The 23,015-nt window shown below is 40.8% G+C and overlaps 1 protein-coding gene across 5 annotated transcripts in view; it reads right to left on the reverse strand.

Moving 5' to 3' along the window:
* The window catches only part of LOC124717226 (zinc finger protein 271-like), a 131,172-nt gene that overhangs the window by 102,740 nt on the left and 5,417 nt on the right, over window positions 1-23,015 (reverse strand). For 4 of the 5 annotated variants that reach the window (XM_047244017.1, XM_047244018.1, XM_047244020.1 and 1 more), the window contains exon 2: window positions 16,827-16,889. In XM_047244017.1, the coding sequence (XP_047099973.1) occupies window positions 16,827-16,889 (63 nt within the window). Of the gene's footprint in view, window positions 1-16,826; window positions 16,890-18,861; window positions 18,925-23,015 lie in introns of those variants that run through there. The other variant, XM_047244019.1, reaches the window with a different exon arrangement.

The raw sequence follows: 23,015 nt of genomic DNA on the forward strand, positions 1-23,015 counted from the left end.
GCATAAACAGACTCCTAGATAGTCATTATAAAAGGATGTCGAGGGAAGCACTGGTCGAGAGCTTGTAGGCTGCTTAAGGAGTCACTACAGATGACAAAGATTGACGCAGGAGCAGATATGCTCAAGAGCGTGATAGATGGCTACCACTCTGCAGTGAAAACACTGTAGCCATCCGGCAAGGAGTGCTGCTGTACAGTATGTCCAATGTGAGCGTAAGTGAAGCCAACAAGACCACTGACCATTGATCCATCTTTCTGAGCCCTGGAGCTTGTCGAGAAGAGAGAAAAATTGCCACCTGAGAGCCTCAGGTGGAATTGAGCCTTTTGGGCCTTGCTATAGGTCCAGATGAAGCTGTGAGCAAGGCATGGACCCACAGGAAAGGTGTTAGAGGGAAAGCATCAAGTTTGGTATGAAGCGACTGGACACGGACGGCAAGGGTATTTCCAGTACTGGGCCGCTGTTGCGGGAGATGGATTGCTGTGTTAGGGAAAAGGTGATGGTAATTTGGATGGTGAGACACACTATGAATGTGTGCAGTATAATTTGTGAACAGTGGTTGCTGCCGGGGCTGCAATGGAAGAACATCAGCTTCCACGAGGAGGCTGTTCACTGGGTACATTCAGAAAACTCCAGTCACGAGCCGAACTCCTCAGTGGTGGCCAGGGTCCAGCAGATGCAGTGTGGAGGGTGATGCTGAACCATACACCAGGCTCCCTTAGTCAATACGAGACTGTACGAGGGCTTTGTACAGCTGCAGCATCCCAGTCAGTGTGGCTCAGGCATCGCGTAATATTAAGATGCCACCAGCACTTGTCCTTAAGCTAACGAAGATGGGGAAGCCGAGTTAAGCAGGTGTCAAAAGCGGTAAGTCTCCACTAGATCAAGTTGTTGGTCATCGAGGTAAAGTTCAGGATGGGGCGGTCAGTACGATGACAACGGAACTGCATGACGCAAGTCTTGGTGGCCGAAAACTGAAAGTCGTCAGTGAGGTCCATGACTGCACCTTCCATATGGCTCCATGCAGGCAGCATTCAGCCACACCAATAGAAGAGAAGCAGGAGAAAACACAAAAATTGTCAGCATATTGGACGGATGATACTACGGACCCTACTACTAGTGCGAGACCACTGACGGCAATTAAAAAGAGTGGGATACTCACGTCAGAGCCCTTGTGTGTAGGGGTGAACTGGGGGAAGCACCGATGCAAACTCTGAAAGTGTGGAGCAACAAGAAGTTCCGTATGAAAATCGGGAGTGGGCCCCAGAGACTCCACTCGTGCAGAGTAGTGAGGATATGATGTCACCAAGAGGTACTCTAGGCCTTTGTCATGTCAAAAGACAGCAATAAGGTGTTGTCACCGGGAAACGACCGAACGAATAGCAGACTCCAGGTGGACCAAGTTGTCGATGGTGACTCCAGGTGGACCAAGTTGTCGATGGTGGAGTGCCCTTGGCGAAAACCACCCTAGGACAGAGCCAGAAGGCCCCGCAACTCAAGGAGCCAACACAACCGCTGGCTCACCGTATATCCGAGCAGCTTGCATAGAATGTTATTGAGGCTGATAGGATGATAGCTATACACATCTAGTGGGTTCTTACCAGGGTTTAGAACTGGAGTGATGATCCTTTCTCGCCATTGCAATGGGAATTCACGATCACTCCAGATGCAGTTGGAGACAGCAAGAAAGCAATGCTGATAATCTGCTAACAGATGCTTAAGTTTTTGGGAATGGATGCAACCTGGGCCAGGGGAGATGTCAGAACAGTTGGCAAGGGCACTGAGAAATCCCCACTCACTGAAGGGAGCATTATACGGCTCAGGATGGTGTGGAGCAAAAGATAGTGTTATCGTTCTAGCCACTGTTTGAGGAGACCAAAGGTGGGGTGGTAATTCTCAGACACAGAGGTGTGAGCATAATGCTCGGCAAGACACTCTGCGATTACTTGTGGATCAAAAGATACAGCTCCATGTGTAGAAATTCTAAGTTCTCCTGACGGTCAGGTGTATGATAGCCATAAAGTCGCTGGAGCTTGGTCCAAACTGGGGAAGGACAGACCTGTGTTTCAATGGTGGGGACACAACATTCCAAATACTCCTGCTTCCATCATGAGTAGGCGGACCTGGGCACAGAGCCATTTGAAGCAATGAGGTTCTCCAGGGGTGGATGATGCTTACGAGATTGGAGGGCCCATCTAGTCTCTAATGGCTGCAGAAATTTCCAGCAACCACCAAGGCAATGACTTCCACCGAGGACAACCTGAGGTACAATGGATTGTCAAGTCAGCTGCGGCAACAATGATAGTAGTGATGATGTGGATCACCTCATCGATGGTGCCATGCAACGGAGATTCAATGGTAGTAGCGGGGGTGAAAGCGTCTCAGTCAGTCTTGGTAAGAGCCGATCGCAGCAAGTATCCAGACGAGTGATGCTGGGGTAGGGACAGGAAGAGTGGAAAGTGGTCACTACCACACAAGTCATTATGAGCTCTCCAGTGGATAGACGGGAGACGGCCAGGACTGCAAACTGAGAGCTCAATGGCCGAGTATGTGACACGTGCCACACTAAAATGTGTGGGGGCGCCTGTATTTAGGAAGTGAAGGTCGAGTTGAGTTATTAGGTCCCTGACATGCTTACCACAGCCAGTAACCTTGGTTCCAGCCCACAAAGGGTTATGGGTGATAATATCACCCAGAAGTAGGAAAGGTAGCGGGAGTTGGGAAATTAGTGCAGCCAATACAGGAGGTGGCACTTCACCATCTGGAGAAAAGTGTAGATGTTACAGATGGTTATTTCCTGTGTTGTCCTCAACTGGACAGCCACAGCTTTGTAAGGTGTTTGAAGGGGGCACAGGTTCACTACAAACAGAGGGAAGGTCATAGATACAATCTCCACCCGACAGTCTGTCACAGTCACTATGTTTTTTGTAGTACTCTCGATAGCCACGAACGGCGGAGGACCGCACTGTGGGAAACCAGGTTTCCTGAAGGGCAATGCAAAAAGCAGGTGGGAGAAAAAACTGCCACAGTTCCACGAGTACAACGCTTTCTGGAGTCAAGAAAGGCATGAAGTGACCAAGGAGGCAGGTTACGCCTCAGCATCATCTGCTGCCACTGGTTGAGTATTTGTATCTGTTGTTATTGCAGGTGAGGCGTGGGAAAGATCCAGGTCCTTGGGAGACGCTAAAATCTCCACCTCGTCCTCAGACACAAAATTGGTAGGGAGTGGTGGTGTCAGGGCTACAGGAGAGTCCTGTTTCGAAACAGACTTCTTCTTCGTTTGCTTGACCTCCCGCTTCTGTTTAGGGACTTGCTTGGAGGACTTCTCCAAAGTAGCTTCAGCACGGAGGAAGACTGTGAAGCCCTTCATTCAGCAGCTTGTGGCTCTTTCAGCCACTGGCAAGTGTCCACTGTGGCATTAGTGGAGACATCGGAAGGGAGGGTCCCAAGGGACCCCTTTCGTGTGAGAGGAACCAGAGGCAACTGTGGCCTCTCCAGCTTTGGGGAGGGGACCGATGCCCCTGGTGTTTGGGAGGGGGGGGGGGGAGGGGGTATTGCTGCCGAAGTAGGTGGTTTGGGAGCAACAGGACAGATGTATTTGGACACAGAGGGCCCACTCTACGCTGCAGAGATGTCAGGAGTACCGTCGCATGTGAGGGTGATATAGACATAGCTGCAGCATATGTAGATGCCAAGCGAATGGTGTGCAACCATTTTACATTTAGCGTCTTGGTAAGTCAGCTGGTCCAGGGTATTGTACTTCACAATTTTCCTTTCCTTTTCGAGAACTGTGCAGTCTGGTGAGCAGGCATAGTAGTCTTCACAGTTGACACATGTGGGAGAAGGCACACATGAAGTATTTGGAAGCAGTGGACTTCATCAGTCTCAACATGTGGCACTGGAATTGCAGCGGGAAGACATGTGCCCGAATTTCCAACACTAAGCACCACATAGGGAGACGGATGTATAGTTTTATGTTACATTGATAAATCAACACCCTGACCTTTTCAGGCAATGAATCACTCTCAAAGGCCAAGATGAAGGCACTGGTAGCAACCCTACAGCCTTTGTCCCCCCTATAGACACACTGGATGAAGTGAAGACCCCACCGTTCTAAATTGGCGCAGAGCTCGTCGTCAGACTGCAAGTGAATGTTGCAATGTAAAACTGGACCATTTGAGGCTTTTATGGGGAGTCACGGAAACAGGAATATCACACAGCTGGTATCAAGACTAATCCATTTCTCATTTTGGACAGTGCTGTCATCTCCCCAAACTTATCCTCCAGATGTTCAACAAAAAATAGAGGCTTCATAGCTAGAAAAGAGACCCCATCTGTTCTGCTGCAGACTAAATACTGAGGCGAATATTGCTCGATTTTTTCTGTATCCCTACGTTCCTCCCATGGGGTAGTGAGGGAGGGGAGCTACTTAGGGTCATACCTGTCAGCATTGTATTCTAACTGTCCCTTCTTAGAGACTTCTGGCACCATTCGATCACCAGCAAGAGAAGACTCGGTCCGCTTCATCGCAGGTCATAGGCCCCGATGCCACCCACTCCGATCAGGGGCTCTTCCCATGGGTGGTACCCAGCCACAGCAAAGGCCACCTGGCACGAAGGCCGTTGCTGGGAGTCCTGATGCTGCAAGAAGATGGGCATCTACTCCTTGGCATACATGAGGAGATAGCAGCTCAGGCCTCAGCAGTGTGATCCCTGTGTTGTCATGGAGCTACCACCAAACGGGCACATGATGGCCCAGCCACAACAAACTGGCTACCGTGCTGGATACTGGCTGCAGAGAAATCCAGTATTGTCGTGGGAGCAAAAGAGGGCGGCAGAGAATGGAAGAGGGCGACGTAACTCGGAAGGTGTCCTTGCCCAAATAGGTGAACTGCGGGTGTAGTTGCAGTGCCGTGACAATACGAGGAGCAGAAGGTTTGTGATGCACCACATAAGACGTCCTTCCCCACATGGCTGCACTTTGCTAGAATTTTGAAAGTATGAGGACGAGCCCTCAGAGGAGACCAGAACGTATTAGACCAAAAAGTGGGAGGCTCCTCTTAGTCGCCTCTTACGCGTCGTCAGATGTAGAAGTAACTTCAGGTGTGCCCCACGGAAGTATGTTGGGACACTTGGTGTTCATATTGTATATTAATCTCCTTGCAGACAATATTAATAGTAAAATTGGGCTTTTTGCAGATGATGCAGTTATCTATAATGAAGTACTATCTGCAAGAAGCTTCATAAATATTCAATCAGCTCTTGATAAGATTTCGACATGGTGCAGAGATTGGCAACTTGCTCTAAATGTTCAGAAATGTAAAATTTTGCACTTCACAAAACTAAAAAACACAGTATCCAATGACTACAATATCAATGAGTCACTGCTGGCATGAGCCAACTCATACTAGTACCTTGGTGTAACACTTTGTAGGGATATGAGATGGAATGATTACATAGGTTCAGTTGTGAGTAAACCAAGTGGTAGAATACTGGGGAAGAGCAATCAGTCTACAAAAGAAATTGCTTACAAATCACTTGTATGATCCGTCCTAAAATATTGCTCATGTGGGACCCGTACAAGATAGGACTAACAGGGGACATTGATTGAACGTATGCAGAGAAGGGTAGCATGCACGGTCACATGTTAGTTTAATCCGTGGGAGTGTGTAACAGATACTGAAGGAACTGAATTGACAGGCTCTTGAAGATAGATGGAAACTATCCCAAGAAAGTCTATTAACAAAGTTTAAGAACTGGCTTTAAATGATCACACTAGGAAGATACAACAACTCCCCTATATATCGCTCACATAGTGATCTTGAAGATAAGATTAGAATAATTACTGCATTCACGGAGGCATTCAAACATTCTTTCTTCTCACACTCCATACATGAATGGAACGGGATGAAAACCTAATAACTGGTACAATGGAACACACCCTCTGCCATGCAACTCACAGGGTTTGCAGAGTATAGATGTAGATGCAAAAGCCCATTTTTTCATGTACTTATTTTTTTAACGATGTTCTATATTGATTTATTGATTGTATGTGGGCACCTAATATTTGGATTTATGATAAGAAGAAACCTGGTTTCCTGGACAACCCATTCCCCTATGGTTTCACTGATCAGATCAACTGACCTCAGCTTCACATTTCCATTCAGGTGTATGTCCTGGTCAGCAAAATCCCATCTATTGATAATCCCAACTGATATCAGTGTAACATGCCTGAAGTTCCATGAGGCACTGACTACAACAATAGAATAATTGCACTGTAGCATTAATTTTTGCTAGTGTTGTTGTTATCAGTCCAAAGACTGGTTTACGCAGCTCTCCATGCTATTCTATCCTGAGCAAGTCCTCTTCATCTCCGCATAACTACTGCAACCCGCATCCATTTGAACCTGCTTACTGTACTCATCTCTTGGGCTTTCTTTGAAATGTTCACCCCCAACACTTCCCTCCAACATCAAATTCACAATTCCTGGACGTCTAAGAAAGCATCCTATCAACTGATCCCTTTTTTTAGTCAAGTTATGCCACAAATTTCTTTCCTCCCCCGTTTTACTCAATACCTCCTCAATAGTTATGCAAACTACCGATCTAATCTTTATGCAGTCTACCCATCTAATCTTCAGTATTCCTCTGTAGCATGATATTCTAAAAGTGTCTTTGCTAGTCTAAGCTGTGTATCGTCCACATTTTGCTTCTGTGCAAGGCTACATTACAGACAAATGCCTCGAGAAAACACTTCCTAACACTTAAATTAATATTTCATGACTTTCTTACCACTGGCATTCTACATTCTTTCTACTTCAACTATTGTAAGTTATTTTATCACCCAAATAACAAAATTTTACTACTATCATCAGTGTATCATTTTCTTATCTAAATCCCTCACCACCGCCTTATCTAATCTGACTACATTCCATTATGCTTTTTACTTTTGTTAATGTTCATTTTATATCCTCTTTTCAAGACACTGTCCCTTCTGTTTAAGCGTTCTTCCAAGTCCTTCGGCATCTCTAAGTATTGCATCATCACAAACCTCAAAGTTTTTTATTTCTTCTTACTGAACTTTAATTCATGCTCTAAACGTTTATTTGGTTTCCTTTATTGCTTGCTCACTGTATAGATTGAATAACATTAGGGATAGGCTACAACCCTGTCTTATTCCCTTCTCAACCACTGCTACCTTTTCATGCCCTAGATTCTTGCAGCTGCCGTCCAGTTTCTATACGAGTTGTAAATAACTTTTCGTTTCCTGTATTTTACTCCTGCTACCTTCAGAAATTTAAAGTGTGTTTGCTGGGTACTGGCTTTCCATCTGCACTCTTGAAATTTCTGAAGGCATTTTTCTTTTCTCCAAAGGCTCTTTCTACAAGATAACCCACGTATTTTCTGTATATGGGAATTTTTTACAAATATTCAACTAATAGATATTCTATGCATGTAACAGAGACCAGATGATAATGCTAAACTTTCACTCTGTGGTGGTATAGATATTGTAACGAAACTTATCGACAGGCTATAGCTTTGCAATGAGTCAAACCGAGACCTATGTTTTGTAGGGGCAAGTCTTTCACTATCTGAGCTAGCGAAGCACAGAAGAACAATGCCATAATATGTTTAGCCACAAACTTTCTTGTGGCTGTATTTTTGATCTATGATTTCTCTCATTTTGTACATTTGTATAAACATTTTAATGGGGTACAGGTGAAATTACATGAACCTGAAACCCAATGAGAAAATTTTGTATGTTATTCGGAGAGATTTTCTGAGTATTTTGGTACAAGGTGACCCAAAGTATTCAGTGGCTTGCTACAGAGTTCTTGCATTTTGTTTGATTTCTTAATCTCACTTATTTTGTATGTGTATTGCACTGAAAATATTTGCACAGTAATGCAAATGTCAACAATATACTATCAGGAAACAAATGTTTCACTCATTCACGGTACTTGCTGTTGACAATACTGATTCCCACTTTACTCTTTGGCTTCAAGTTTGCATTCAGTACTGCTCTGTCCTGTCCCTGGTTTGGTTTTCTGGCAGTGCTTGTTATAGGCTAACAGTGGTACTCAGCAATACAGGTAGGCTTACCAGTGGAGTGTAGGCCAATATGCCCCTAAAGTACAAGTTCATCAAATGCAATGTAAGAGTGCCACAATGACACTACGCTGTGTTGTACCCACAGGGACGGCAACCACATCACAGTACTTTTGTCACTGCCCGAGTGTTGTTACATTTCCCTGTGTCTTGTGTTGTATGTTTGAGCAATTGTGTATTGTAGGTTGTTTCACTCTTCTCAAGGTATTTTCGCTCTTGCTCTTTAAGCCTTTCAGTTATTCTTTTTCATTTCTGGGATGAAAATTTTGTAATTTTGTATCCAAGCAGAAGTTATTTTTAGGAACTACTTCATGTACCAGCAACCAAATTGACTTTCCAAATCCAAGTTGTGGATCGTCCACTATAGAGGACAGAGATGTAATGGTTCAGTTTTCATAGTTTTCAAATTTTTTACAGTGCGCTTTTAATCTCTTAAATTTGAAACTTGAAATTTTTGTGGAAGTGGTTGCACTGGTTAGAATACATTGTAACTACTATGAGAAGCTCTTTGGGTAAGTAGTCACATTCGGCCACAATCCGTGCACAGCCAACACTTAGAGCATGCCTTGGAATTGCAAACATCAGTCAAAACACGGCATTGGAATGCAGACTCATACAACAGAATGTCCACTACAAAGTACTCTATGGCCCCTGCCTTACCAACCTTTAGAATATGTATATTGACTGGAAATAAAATCGTCCACTAAAGTGGACAAATACACCAAAACGTTAAAAAGCCAATGGAGGTCATGGGCTTCTTGTGCCAAAATAAGCAAAAAATGTTCTTGAACAATCTATGAAATTTTATCACTGCAGTACAATTTCACCGATATAAAAATGCAACATATGAGAGAGAGCTGTATTTAATATTAGAATGACTTTTACCATAAATAACAGCTTACTAACGCAATATGAGATGAGAAATTAAATCTTGCTCAACCTATTTGTTCATTCTTTGTTAACTCTACCACTGAGTTCTAATACTGATGACACACATTACTTACTATGTCAGTTGGTGAATCAACTGTTCACTTTACAGCATTGTGAGTGTTGTTTTGAAACTTCCTAGCGGATTAAAACTGTATGTCAGACTAGACCTCAAACTCACAACATTGCCTTTTGTATGTAATGCTGTTACCTGTTGAGATATCCAGGCACAGCTAATTATCTGCCCTCACAGCTTGACTCTCTCCATGAATGATAGTCCAGCAAAGAATGCAGATGAGTTTCCACGAAGTTTCCAAAGAAGGAGAGGGGTACCAGCAGAACTCAAGGTGAGAGGGTAGGCCACAAGTTGTGCCTGGGTAGTTCTTTCGATAAGAGAACTGCCTACAAAAGTCATGGCTCCAGATTTGAGTCCCAGACCAGCATCCCTGTCAATACTTATTGGTTTACCTTATTGTTAGTGACCAGGCAATTATCTGTGAACATGTTATTAAAAGTTGTGAAGATTAACTTATTTATATTCAACCTTTTTTTTTTTTAAGGGCGCACAACTTCAACGGTCATTAGCGCCCAGATATGCAAACTACCTTTCCCCAAACAATTAGCGCTTGAAAATTTCTTAAGATCTTTGACTATTTTTTATTTTATTTACTAACACATTTACTTCCATCTGAAACAATTAGGGTGTTAGGACATTTCTTATATCTAACTAGACATACTTAGTAAGTCAACATTACAATTTGTACAGTAAATGAGCAATTTAATAACAATGATAACAATGATAATAATAATAATAATAATAATAATAATAGCAAAACTTAGCAAGTCAACATTACAATTTGTAAAATAAATGAGCAATTTAATAATAATAATAATAAAATAATAATAATAATAATAATAGCAAAATTCTGTGGTGAAATTTCGGAATAATTTGAAATCAAATCTAGGGTTCGACAAGATGATGGCCTCTCCCAAATGCTCTTCAATTGCATTGCGGAAAAGGTAATAAGGGAACAGAATTTTACACTTCAAGAACAAGAAATCCAAGAGATCAGACAGGTATATAGAAATTCTAATGTCAGACCCAACTGTCTAACCTTCGAAGAGGATTTAGCAATACTTTTCAAAAACATCAATATGGCAACTCAGCAAATCAACCTGTTCAAAGGGATAATATTATGAAAATGAGTATATGTGAATTGTGTTTAATAATGTTGTGTTTACATGCTTAGAAGTTAATAAATGTCAGTCTTACAACTATTAAGCAATTTCCTCATTACATTCTTGATGACGGTGGCCAATGAAATTTATCACAAATGTATGAGAACAGTGGAGAAGGACTCAACGTGGAGAAGAAGTTAACCGAGTTAACTGGCGAGAGAAAAAGCTCCTCGCCTCTTGTACTACTCCCTAACTTTCCAGTCCAAGTTTTCTGTCAGCAGTATATATATCAAGTCCTTATTTATTATGGATGAGATTTAGTTTCTGGGATTGTTATGATTAGGGAGTTTTAAATAAGGAAGGCATCAAATTGAGCCCATCTAAAAAAATATCTATTGTTTGCCACACAGAGTAATAACCTCTACTGTTTATCTTTTTCGGTGTTTTTGTGTGATACTTCTTAATGAGTTTTCTGGATCAAGTCCATTCTTCCTACTGCCCATCTCACATTCAGAACCTGACTCCTTTCTTTTTCTGATGTTGTCTGCTATGAACAAAGCAGTCCTTACTTGATTTTTCGTTTAGAATTATAAACTGCATCTTCCAATTCAGCCTCTCCTTGTCTTCAGAAGTTTGCTGTCATTAGAGAGAAAGAGCTACAAGTATTTTAAATACAATACTGGCAGAGTGCTGTGAGGAATTAGAAGTCCCCACTGTCAGTCAGAGCTCATGAACTAGGCACATCCAGTATTACCATCATGATAAACCTTTCTCCTACATGCAACAGATTACACATTATTGTAATTTTCGTCTTCATTGTGAACTTCAGATTCACCGGGACTCTTAACTGATGCATACACTCATTACTAGCCCTGGTAGTTGTATAACTATCTTGTGGCATTAGCTGAAAATGTCAAAGCTCTTGATGACCGAAGGCGCACCATGTTCCTTCTGCTGACCAGACAATGACCTTTTCAAAATTAGTAGTTATTACAGCAACAGTGTCAGCTTTCCACAATGCTCCAAATATCAAGCCCTGCTGAATGTGTGGCTGCCTAACTGAGTATGCCACTGACTAGAAGAAATTTTAGTTGCACACTCAAGGCAAATTTCCACTTGACAACAATCTGCTGCAGTGGCTGTTGTATGTTGGACTGAAATATCATTTTATTTTATATTCTCCACTACTGCAGAGTTACAGCTGGGTAGCTAATTTCAAGTTAGTGTATTATAACCCACCAGACAGACATATCTTGTTTGCAGTGTAAATGTTGCCTAGTCACATGTGCCATGTCCAGAAAATAAGACTACTGGGCAACTTATGCTCAAACGGACTTTTTTCAACACATTTGGCAAAACTGCATTCAAGGACAAGATGTTGGCATCAGGACACACACTTGTTTGTCTCACAAGTCAGTCAGCTGGAAACACTTCTTGTAGTGCTGTACTGAAATAAGTGTGTCTACTCTGAATCCCATCAGCTGTGAGGTGAGGAGCATAATCCAATATTTTCTTAGAAAGGTAAATATGGCAGTGTTCCAGATTTTTTAACAAAATCAAAACTATTTATGGGGATCTTGTGATGAATTGTACACACATATACAAGCCGTGTTTCGAGTCTAATGCGGCAGAAAAGATGTCCACGATGAACAAAGGAGTAAGTGTCCCTCAATTGTGGCTGACGTGATGGTGAAAGACGAAGAAGAAATTATTTGTGGCAACCATTGACTGAATTTGGATGAGATGAACAGAATACTTCCAGATATTCCCAGATTTCTTCTGCAAGAAATCGTTACTGAAAGAGGGTGAAACTTTATTTTCTCCTTGCATATAAAACGGTCAAACAACTTAAACGAATACAACCAGTTGCAGTTTTTTAAACTGCTTAAATTCTACAGTTGGGTGGTTGTCACCTGGCTACATTCCCGTGCATTGTCTGAACATTATTAAAACATACGGTTTTCGAAAGCTGTGTTTGAGGAGGTTACTGAAAACCACTCACAGATCAACACAGAGACAACAGAATCACATCTTCTTGGGAATTACTATAGCTCTTCCTACGGGAAGGTGAGCACCACCTTGTCTCTAATGTGACTGGTGATGAAATGTTGGTGCCTCATATCACCTGTGAGATGAAAAGACGATCAATGCCATGGCACCATCCCTCCTCATCATCAACAAAAATTGTTTTGGTCTGAATAGTCTTGGTCTCCATTTAGTGCGACTGTAAAGGGACTGTTCTCATTTAATACTGAGTAACGCTGTGAAAGCCTTAAGACATTATGGAGGGTGACAGAGAAAAAAGTAAAGGGAACATTAATGAAGGGGGTGCAGCCACTGGTTGACAATGCTTATCCCCACAAAGCCAACCCCCACCCCCAGCAACTCGTGGATTAATTTGGCTGGGACATCAACAACAATCCTGCTCACAGCTTTAATGTGGCACTTTCAGATTTTCATCTTTTTACATCTCTGAAGATGTCTACAGGCAAAAATGGTTTTCTAATGACAAGCTTCAGACTCCAGTCAAACACTGCCCAAAGGCAGTGTCAAAAAACATTTTGATGTACACCTGTGAATTTTTTAGTTTTTCATTATTATATTGCTAGTTCAGGTTTTAGACAATTGAATAGTCCTAATTTTTTATATCTGGCCGGCTGGCCAAAGACGAATGAAGACATTATGATCATTTTAAATCCAGCCAATACACAACATTTTAACAATGTATCACTAGACAAATGTTGAGAGTATAATCAAACATAAAAGGATATTTTAATCCAACTAATGAGAGCCAGTGTGGCAGAACATCATTCAGACAATATTAGAAGAGACTGCTGCTCTGCATCTCCCAGACAGAACACAGGTTTGTGAGTCTACAGAGCTCTAATTACACACACACCTTCTTCCTTCACATGTTCTCAAACATTTGACAAGGTAGTTGTCATAGACTACAAAAACACTTTTCTCACAACTTTTCAACAATTGTTCAGCAGGATTCTGAAACAGATTCACTGCAGAAAAAGCAATACATGATTTCACAAAATCAGTTTTGGTGCATGTAAACAAGAAACATTATCCTATTAGTACAGAGTGGCTACAATTAAACTTTCGCTACTTGAGAGGCCCCCATTAAAAATGAGTGACTGTAACAATAGAAACTTTGTGGAAACATTCGTAAGGACATGCTGAAGAGAAATAACAAATAAAAGATTGAAAGAAACACATTTTAATTTCCACAAGAGAGGGTAACATTTGTTACTTGCTCACCACGTTTACATTCCAGTTTACAAACGTTGCTCAATTTGACAACCATCTGCATCCCTGACTGCCTGGAACTACAGAGAGACACTATTTCACACCTGTTTGTAGCACTTTTCCAATGGTGGTCCACATTCTGGACAATTTGAGCGAATGACCTGGCTACCCAGATTGCCCAACATGAACCTTATTGAACATTTGCGCGACACAATCGAGAGGTCAGTTCGTGCACAAAATCCTTCACCTGCAACACTTTCGTGATTGTAAATGGTTATAGAGGCAGCAAGGCTCAATATTTCTGCAACGGACTTCCTACGACTTGTCAAGACTGTGCCATACCGGGTTGCCGCACCGTGTTGGGCAAAAGAAGCTCTGACACAATATTAGCTAGTATCCCATGACTTTTGTCACCTTCGTGTAATCCAAACAGCCAGAGTGTGTTGAAAGGTGCCCAGATGGAAATCTCGGATGAAGAAAAAGAAGAGAATGCTGAAAGGAACATACATAAGGGCAATATAAAGGAAATGAACTCTAAGTCAGTACAACAGAAAGGGAACAGGAAGCAAATAAAGATGAGTTGGGGGATACAATACTGTGTGAAGGATGCAACCTACGTCAAAACAAGGCTGCTGGAGTAGATGACACTCCCTCAGATTTATTAAAATGTGGGGGAGAGCCAGCCATAACAATACTATTCCATCTCTTGCACAAGACAGGCAAAATACCCTCAGAGTTCAAGAAGAATGTAGTAATCTCAGTAAAAAAGAAGGCTAGTGCTGATGGGGTGAATATTACCGAAGATTCAGTTTAATAAGTCATGGCTGCAAAACACTGATATAAATTACTATAGTCTGGGAGTTTGGTACTGACAGCTCAGCAGCGTCACCCTGTTGCCCAGTGAACACAGGCAGCCAGCCAATGACAGACTGCACTCTAGCAGGTAGCAGGAGCCACGCTGCCGCTCTGTAAACCTGACGTGCGCATGTCAGAAACGAGCTAGTGAGTGTCTCACGTGCAATCGGTGCTGTCATTTGTGTGAACAGTTCAGTTCATAGTTTATTCTGTCTTTGTTGTTGTTAGTGTTTATTTGCTTCTGTTTCCTTTTAAACAATGTCCAGAGTAATCAGTAGTGCCAGCCCAGCACCTGAAGTGAAATGAAGGGAGGTGCTACACAGCCAAGAATGTGAATTCGTGTGTGTGGCGAGGGGCTACTTTTAAAAAGAAAAGGAAAAAGGTGAGCACTTGTTCCCTGTTGCTCAGGTTGTTAAGAGCATTGCAGCAGCATTGAAAATAAGCAAGAACACTTTTGTAACAATAGGGAAAGAACAGTACAGTATACACTTTGGTAACAGTGGCACGACAAGGCTAGACACACCAGGAAAGAAGCAGCCAAGGAAAAAGCAAGTGACAGCTTTGGAAGATTTCGAAAAAGATGCTATTTGTCATCACATGTATAGCTATTAGAAGAGAAGGGAACATACCACTCTGTCTAAATTACTTGTGTCACCTTCAGAAAGACGATTTTTTGAAGGAAGCAAATTTTCGTTGTGTTCATTACGCACAGTGATGAAAGACATAGACTTCAGCTATTCAGTGTTTAAGGGATGCAAAGTATTGATGTAAAGGACAAATGTAATCACATGGCACTGCAGATTTCTACGCAGAATCGTGAGTGTGAGATTCGAATCCACAGTGTGGCTAGATAAAATATGGGTTAACGCCAGCCATTCATGACGCAGAGGCTGGAGTGATGGAACGCCCGAGGGGACTGTGGCAGTGACTTTTGGGAGAGGATGACGAATTATAGTTTTACATGCAGGTACCTCAGCTGGTTTTGTGTCAAACCGCTTGTTAATGTTTCATTCAAAAATGACAGGTGATTACCACGAAGAGGTGAACAGTGTGGTTTTTTAAAGTGGTTCAAAGCATTGCTTATGATGAATGTGACAAATCCAACTGTGATTGAAGTCGACAATACCCCTTATCATTCCGTTGTTCACGATAGGATACCAACTTTGGCAATGAAAAAAGAAGACATTATTCAGTGGCTAAAACAATGAAAAGTGTATTTCAGAGAAGATAAGAAGAAGGCAGAAGTACTCAAAATTGTGGCACAAAGGAAACCACAATTTCTGGAATACGTAATTGATGAGATTGACAAAAGGCATGGGCATGAAATTGTTTGGCTTCCTCCATACCATTGTCACTCCAATGTCATTGAAGAGGTATGGGCGCAAATAAAAAATTACGCTGCCGCAAACAACAAAAAATTCATGATCTCTGAAGTTGAAAATCTTCTTGTAGCAGCTATCAATCAAGTGACAAGTGAGATGTGGACAAAAATTGTGAACAGTACTGAAAGCGTCATCAGAGAGGCAGCCAATAATGAAAGCGTTGTTGAAGAACACGTAGAAAATTTAATTATACAATTGGGAGGAAGCTGTGCTAGTTCGAGCCATGCTGAAGAAGATTTCTGACAGTAATGAAAGTGATGTTTTTTCCATTAGCATAACTAAAACACACTCAAGAATGTAAGGATTGAGCATGCCATCGACCTATCATTATATTGCGAGTACCCATCTCCAGATTTTAACTGTTAATATACTGATAAATTATGCAGTCACACATTGTAGAACTAATTCAGACTGCTAATATTCAACAATGGAAACCAAAACTGCATATGTTGTACAATTTGAGAAAATAGTTTTCATTTATATTGCGAAATTTTAGAAATAACTTTATGATATTTCAGTGTATTGGATACTAAATAGCTGTTTTCAATTTTTTGAGCTTATATATTACAAGCAGCAACTATAAATAAACTCATGCATACAAATATGACCCGCATGTTATTGATGCTATTGTTCCAGCTGCTAGAGAACGTGTACAACTAGAAACAGAGCACAGAGAGCTTCATGTTTACCGGTGCCATATCTCCTAAAGTCCAAACTTCGCAGAAATTCTCCTTTCATACCTTGCAGAACTAACACTTCTCGAAGAAAGTAAACAAGACATAGGAAGAGGGGTGGATGATTAGGAGATATAATGAGGTAACTCAGTAATTAAAAATGGTAAACTGTAATCTGCCAGTCATGTTGTTAAATGAGTAATGTGTGGTGGAGGTGGATTGGTTGCGACCATAACTATAGCATGCCACAGGCAACAAAAAATTACTAGTGAGGGGTGGTAAAATAAATACACCAGAAATTTGGGCCCCACACACACACACACACACACACACACACACACTCTCTCTTTGCATCCAGAAATTTGGCCCACACAAATGCAACGCACAGACTTTATTGCCACAATTGCTACACAAAAATAAATATGAGTATTTGCATTAATATTACGTACTGGTTCCTCTTTGATGTCAATTTCATCGTCTGCCGAAACTGCCTCTGCCTCTCCTGTAGATTCCTGTAAGAAAAGAACAAGCCAGAAAAATTATCAGAAGCATAAAGAAGAACAAAAGTCATCAGAAAGAAGATTTACTCATTCATCGTGTTCTGTAAATACCATAATGAAGGAAACCATTCCAGGACGTGGAATGAGTCAAAGTTGTACCTTATGAGGCATAACTAGCAACTGCTGGTTACTTCTGTAAGGTATATTAACAACAAATTGACCAGCAATAATCTACTCAAACTTACAATTATGGTAATTACAACTAGACTGCTTCAAAAAGTAAGTTCCAATTGCATCCAGAGATGGCATGAGCAGTTGGATAAGAATGCACACGCAATGGACCAGAGAGAAGGTACAAGGGAGAAATGCAGTGCAGTTTCATTCTTGTGGCAGCAGTGGTTACGGCACAGTGCTGGGATAAAATGGCTGCTCTGATACTGTCTCCCACCAACTGTGAGGTTCATGCAATTATCCAATTTTTGTATGTTCAAAAACAATCTTCAGCAGAGATCTGTAGCCAATGTTTAACAGACAAGACATTATGAGTGACAATACGGTCACACGATGGTGGAGGCAAGACCGACCCCAGTAACACCAGTGCGGCAAGCAATTTTGCAGAATTGGTGCTTTACAATTTCGGAACTCTCTTGTCAATTTCCCCAGATGTCTCGCTCACTGTCGCATTAAATTGTCTCTCGATGTCTTGGTTTTCATAAAGTGTGTGCAAGTTGGGTGTCAAGGCAACTGATAGATGAAGACAGAAACCAAAAATATTGCCACAGCACTGACATTCCTACAGCAGTGCACAGAGAAAGGGGACGAGTTCTTTGACTGTGCTGTCACTGGGGATTAAATGTGGGTCTCGCATTCCACACCACACGCAAAATAACAATCCCTACATTGGCAACATAGTGGTTAACCTGTGGAGACCAAATTCAAGCAGACAGTAAAAAAAAAGTGCACTTTCTTCTGGGACTGACATGTCCTCCTGTGCGAGTTTTTACCACTGAACACTGAAAAATCTGAGAAGGGTGATACAGAACAAGATACGTGGAATGTTGACAAGAGGCATTATGCTTGTTCATGACAATGTAAGACCCCAAACAGACAATACCACACGATATGTGTCAAAACTGTCTCGATGGGGGACCTTCGGCAATCAACCCTACAACCTCGACTATGCGCCATGTGGCTTTCATCTCTTCTGTCTCACGAAGCTTTGTCCGGCAGGAAAATGTTTCCACAACAACGCTGAGATGCAACCAAAGTGACTTCGTGGCTCTGGGCATTGGCAGCAGAGTCCTATTACAAGTGCATACAACTGATGCTGTAGCAGTACAATAAATGGCTCTACAATGGTGATGACTGTGTTGAGAAATAGCCAGTGTACCTACATAGGCAGTCCGATAAATGTTTCTTACTTAGTTATGTTCTTTGTCTTCTTTATCAGCCATCAAAACCTATTATCCAGCTACAATATTATTTTACTTGGCCTCCCATGGCTGTTACAAAAGACTCATGGTGACGTTACAGTAAACAAGTAAAGTGGTGACTAAAGAAAACGTAACACACTGTGAATAATTCCAAGACAGTTGTGTATACACTATCAAGTGGTTCAGTGTGTCTTCATGAAATATCACAACAAAAAATCACAATAAACAAACTGAAGCACCTTCACTCCCAGGTGCAATAATATTCTGGTCAACTTTTACTTTCTGGATGCACATCGTATACCTACATTAGCAAAAAAGAAACAGTGACTTTATAAAAAAAACTGCTGCTCTTTTTCTTATACTACTCATCATCTGTTTTCGTTTAATACTTCAAAAACAGCATTCCCTTTACACAGACACCTATCAGCTGTCTATTTACTGGCAAAGTCAAGTTCTGTTTAATACATACATTAGAGTTATGCACAATTTACATCTGCGAGTCTAAATATCCTGACAAATTGCAGATGTTGTGGTTAATGAGATATTCTCACAAAAGAAGGTTGTGACTACAGTTGCCACTGATGCATCTTTCATTGGGTAGGCTTCAAGCCAACCAGATAAACAGTCTGGGAGGCTGTACTGGTATCCTGGTGACTGTCAGAAACATCCAATGAGATCAGTGCAGACATACTCTAATCTCACAGTCAGTGGAGTGAAGGAGCTGAGTAGAAACTATAATGTGCCAAGTTACTTTGTTGCACTGGTGAGCACTGATCTCGCACACAAATGCCTCACAATCCTTTTTTATATTTGGTCAAACAAATGCCTTTATCACTTGTCACATTGTAGCCTTTACTCCTAGACAAGAGAGGGCAGGTGTAAATCCACTATATCAAACAGATGCACTTATTATATTGAAATTTTGCAATATAGCGCTAATTTTGAGCACAGTTTTTGGAGAAGTAGGAACTGTAAGCCTTTAGTTCATTGTCACTTTCCTGAGAGTTGGCACGTGCTATCTGGTCAAGTTCCTTCACAGTGGCATCAATGAGACAGAGCATTTGCTAGCCCACTATGTTCACTATTAGCATGCTGAATATCTGCAGTGAGTACCGCAAGCTCCAAATGTCACAACTAGCACAGTGATACCTTGCCCGGCTTCCGACAGAAGGCAAACACGAGTGGCTTACGGTATTCAAAAATGGTTAAATGTCTACGTTGAATCATGTGCCTAAACTTTTTGATGGGAGCTATAGGCCACAAAGAGCTCACTGTCACATGTTAACCAATTTTCTTGCAATAGTAATAACTTGCAGCAAGGAACAATCCTTGACAACTGGACATTGAGAACAATGACTGCTGAACGAAAAGACAGCAAACTGAAATAAGTGGAAAGATATTCACTTATCTTAATGAGAAAATATTAAAACTGTTCTAACTGCCCCTGTTATTCGTATTAGCTTTTTAATGCGCGAGTTCACAGTGAGAGCATGTGACAAATGTAAATTGGTTCAATCACTGAGCAACAAACAAAAAGGGTGATGGAAGAAAAAAATAATGATAGCATCCTAGTATGCTATAAGCAACAACTTGTGCCACAAACATTCTAGCAATTCAAAATCACTCCAACTTCTTCCAAGGAAATAATTAACTCTCTTAAACGCAAAAATTATTATGTGGTTGATAACATTTCAAGCAAAATATTAGACAAATTCTTCTGATATAGCTTCTGTACTCGGCCATATATTTAATGCATTACTTTTACCATCTATCTTTTCATACAGGCTAAAGTATGCCATTGTTAGGCCCCTATTTAAGAAGAGAGCAATAGATATTAATATCTATCAATTAACTTTTTTCTCAAATGTTTTGGAGAAGGTAGTGTAGTTCAGATTGGTTGTGCATATCTGTAAGTAAAAATTTCTGTGTCATTCACAATTTGGATCCCACAAAGGGCTCTCCACTGAATACATCAACTACAATTTCAATAGGCACGTAGCAAAGTATCTGAATGGTACGATTTTAAGTATCAGAATTTTAGTTCATTCATCTAAATTACTTGACTGTGTGAATGACAACATTCTTTCGGAGCAACTTTCGGTTTTTGATATACAGTGAGTATGTGGTTCACTTATTTAACTGATAGGAAGTAAAGAATCGCGTTAGATAGCTCATGCAGATCTCATGATGCTTCTGTTCTTGTTATACATATTACGATCTACTGTATTACAATGGTAAAGCGTAAATATTGCTCTTAGGTGATGATGCAAGCATCATAACCACACCCAACAGGACTCCATTTGATTAAAACATGAATCAGAAATCACATCTCATACATCTTCTGAACCCTCAAATTCAGCAACTTTTGCTTGGTATTTAATTGCTGATTTTGGGGATGAAAGCATTATAAAATTAACTGACACTGCATACTTTCGTTTGTTTATGTCATTTGTACCACGCCACAGTGCAGATTACAGATCTGAAATGCAAACTGACAAACATAGCGTGTCAAAAGGTTCTACGCTCAGGGCAATACTCTACACAAAAGATTGCCCAGAACATATAAAACAGAAACTTACAATGTATGCTAATGAGACTACAATTATATGTGCAACTAAGATGAGGGAGGAGGTGGAAAGGAAGCACTCCTAAATACTGAAGCTGCAAATAAATATATAGTAAAAAAAATCTTTTTATAGATCAGTCTAAAATAGTGTATGTAATGTTCCAAACTAAACAGAGTGAATTGTATGATGTAAATATTAAATGGTGAGGCAATTAAAGAAGAACATGGCACACAATTTTTGGTAAATGTAACAAATGTACAATTTGACATGGGGAGCATACAGATTTACTTTGTAAAAAGATAAACAAACAGATTTTCCTCGTGCACAACACTGCAAAAGTCGTGGATGGTACAGTACTCAGGACAATGTAGCATGGACTTGGGTTCCCACATCTGCCCTACTCAAATCATATAGAGGGTAATGCATAAGATAGAGATAGCAGCTTATAAAGAATACTTACCATTCAGAAAAGAGCAGTAACATGTATAGCAAAAATACCACCCAGACAAACTTGCAGACAAGTTTTGTACACAATAAAATTTAGACAATGTACTCGCTGTACATATAACAGAATATTATGGCGGTGACAGTAAGTTATAAACACCACCTAAATAAAGATGTACTGAGCATTTAAATGTTAGAAAGTCTTTTCTGAAAGTATTTATGTTGAGTTTAGCCATGTATGGAAGGGAAACATGAATGATAAACATTTTCGACAAGGAAGAAATAGAAGCTTTTTAAATTTGGTGCTACAGAAGAATGGTGAAGATCAGGTGGGTAGATCACATAACTAGTGAATGGAACTGGGGAGAAAAGCAATTTGTGGCACAATCACACTAGAAGAAAGAGTCGGTTGATGGGACACACTTTGAAACATCAAAGGGTCACCAGTTTAGTACTGCAGGAAAGATTGTGGGGGGGGGGGGATAAAAATTGTAGAGGGAGATGAAGAGACGCATACAGTAAACAGATTCAGAAGGATGTAAGTTTCAGTCATTTTTTGGCGATGATGAGGCTTGCACGGGATAGAGTAACATAGAGAGATGCATCAAATCAGTCTTTGGACTGAAGACAGCAGCAGCAATTACGTGTTACTTACAGAGAAATGTATATACAATATGAGTGAATATAAAGTGTCAAAGTGAATATTAGCTATTATATTATAACAGAAAATATGTAATCTGATGTATATATAAAATTTTACGGCACACGCTATATTCTCAGTTGGAAATTATCAGCTATAGTCCAGTCAATGGGCAAAAATAAATAAATACGGAATAATTTTCTATGGAAATTTCACAAAAACACCATCTTTGTGATACATAATGTCAAAGATGGGAAACTAATAACTGCAGCCATTTTTCAACAATTTTGTTACACTGAGTGCCCGACCGAGACTCGGACTCGGGACCTTTGCCTTTCGCGGGCAAGTGCTCTACCATCTGAGCTACCGAAGCACGACTCACGCCCGGTACTCACAGCTTTACTTCTGCCAGTACCTCGTCTCCTATCTTCCAAACTTTACAGAAGCTCTCCTGCGAACCTTGCAGAACGCAGGAGAGCTTCTGTAAAGTTTGGAAGATAGGAGACGAGGTACTGGCAGAAGTAAAGCTGTGAGTACCGGGCGTGAGTCGTGCTTCGGTACCTCAGATGGTAGAGCACTTGCCCGCGAAAGGCAAAGGTCCCGAGTTCAAGTCTCGGTCGGGAACACAGTTTTAATCTGCCAGGAAGTGCAGAGTGAAAATCTCATTCTGGAATTTTGTGACAGTTTTTGAAAAAGCTAATTGAGTGATTTTAGTATGTTCACAGAAAGGTTCCTTATAATCAGTTCTACTAAACTGCAGCAACTACTTGTGAATATTCTAGAAAGTACTAATGTGTAAAGAGGCAGATAATTTTTTTTTTTCAATTTGATGCCATATTCCTAAACATTAACATTTATTTTCTTAATTTTTTCCGTTAGAAAGAGCAAGTGTTTTTGTATTAGAAAATATTTTTTTTTTGTTTTGGAGACAGTATGATAAGATTTTAAAAAATGATCTTCAAAATGCTACTACCAAATATTCATAAACTGTCGTCATATTTTTATACTCTTTTGTAACTTTTAGGTTATGTAATTTTGTACATTTTCTTATTTT

Source organism: Schistocerca piceifrons, chromosome 9, assembly GCF_021461385.2.
Source record: "Schistocerca piceifrons isolate TAMUIC-IGC-003096 chromosome 9, iqSchPice1.1, whole genome shotgun sequence".
Classification (NCBI taxonomy): Eukaryota; Metazoa; Arthropoda; class Insecta; order Orthoptera; family Acrididae; genus Schistocerca; species Schistocerca piceifrons.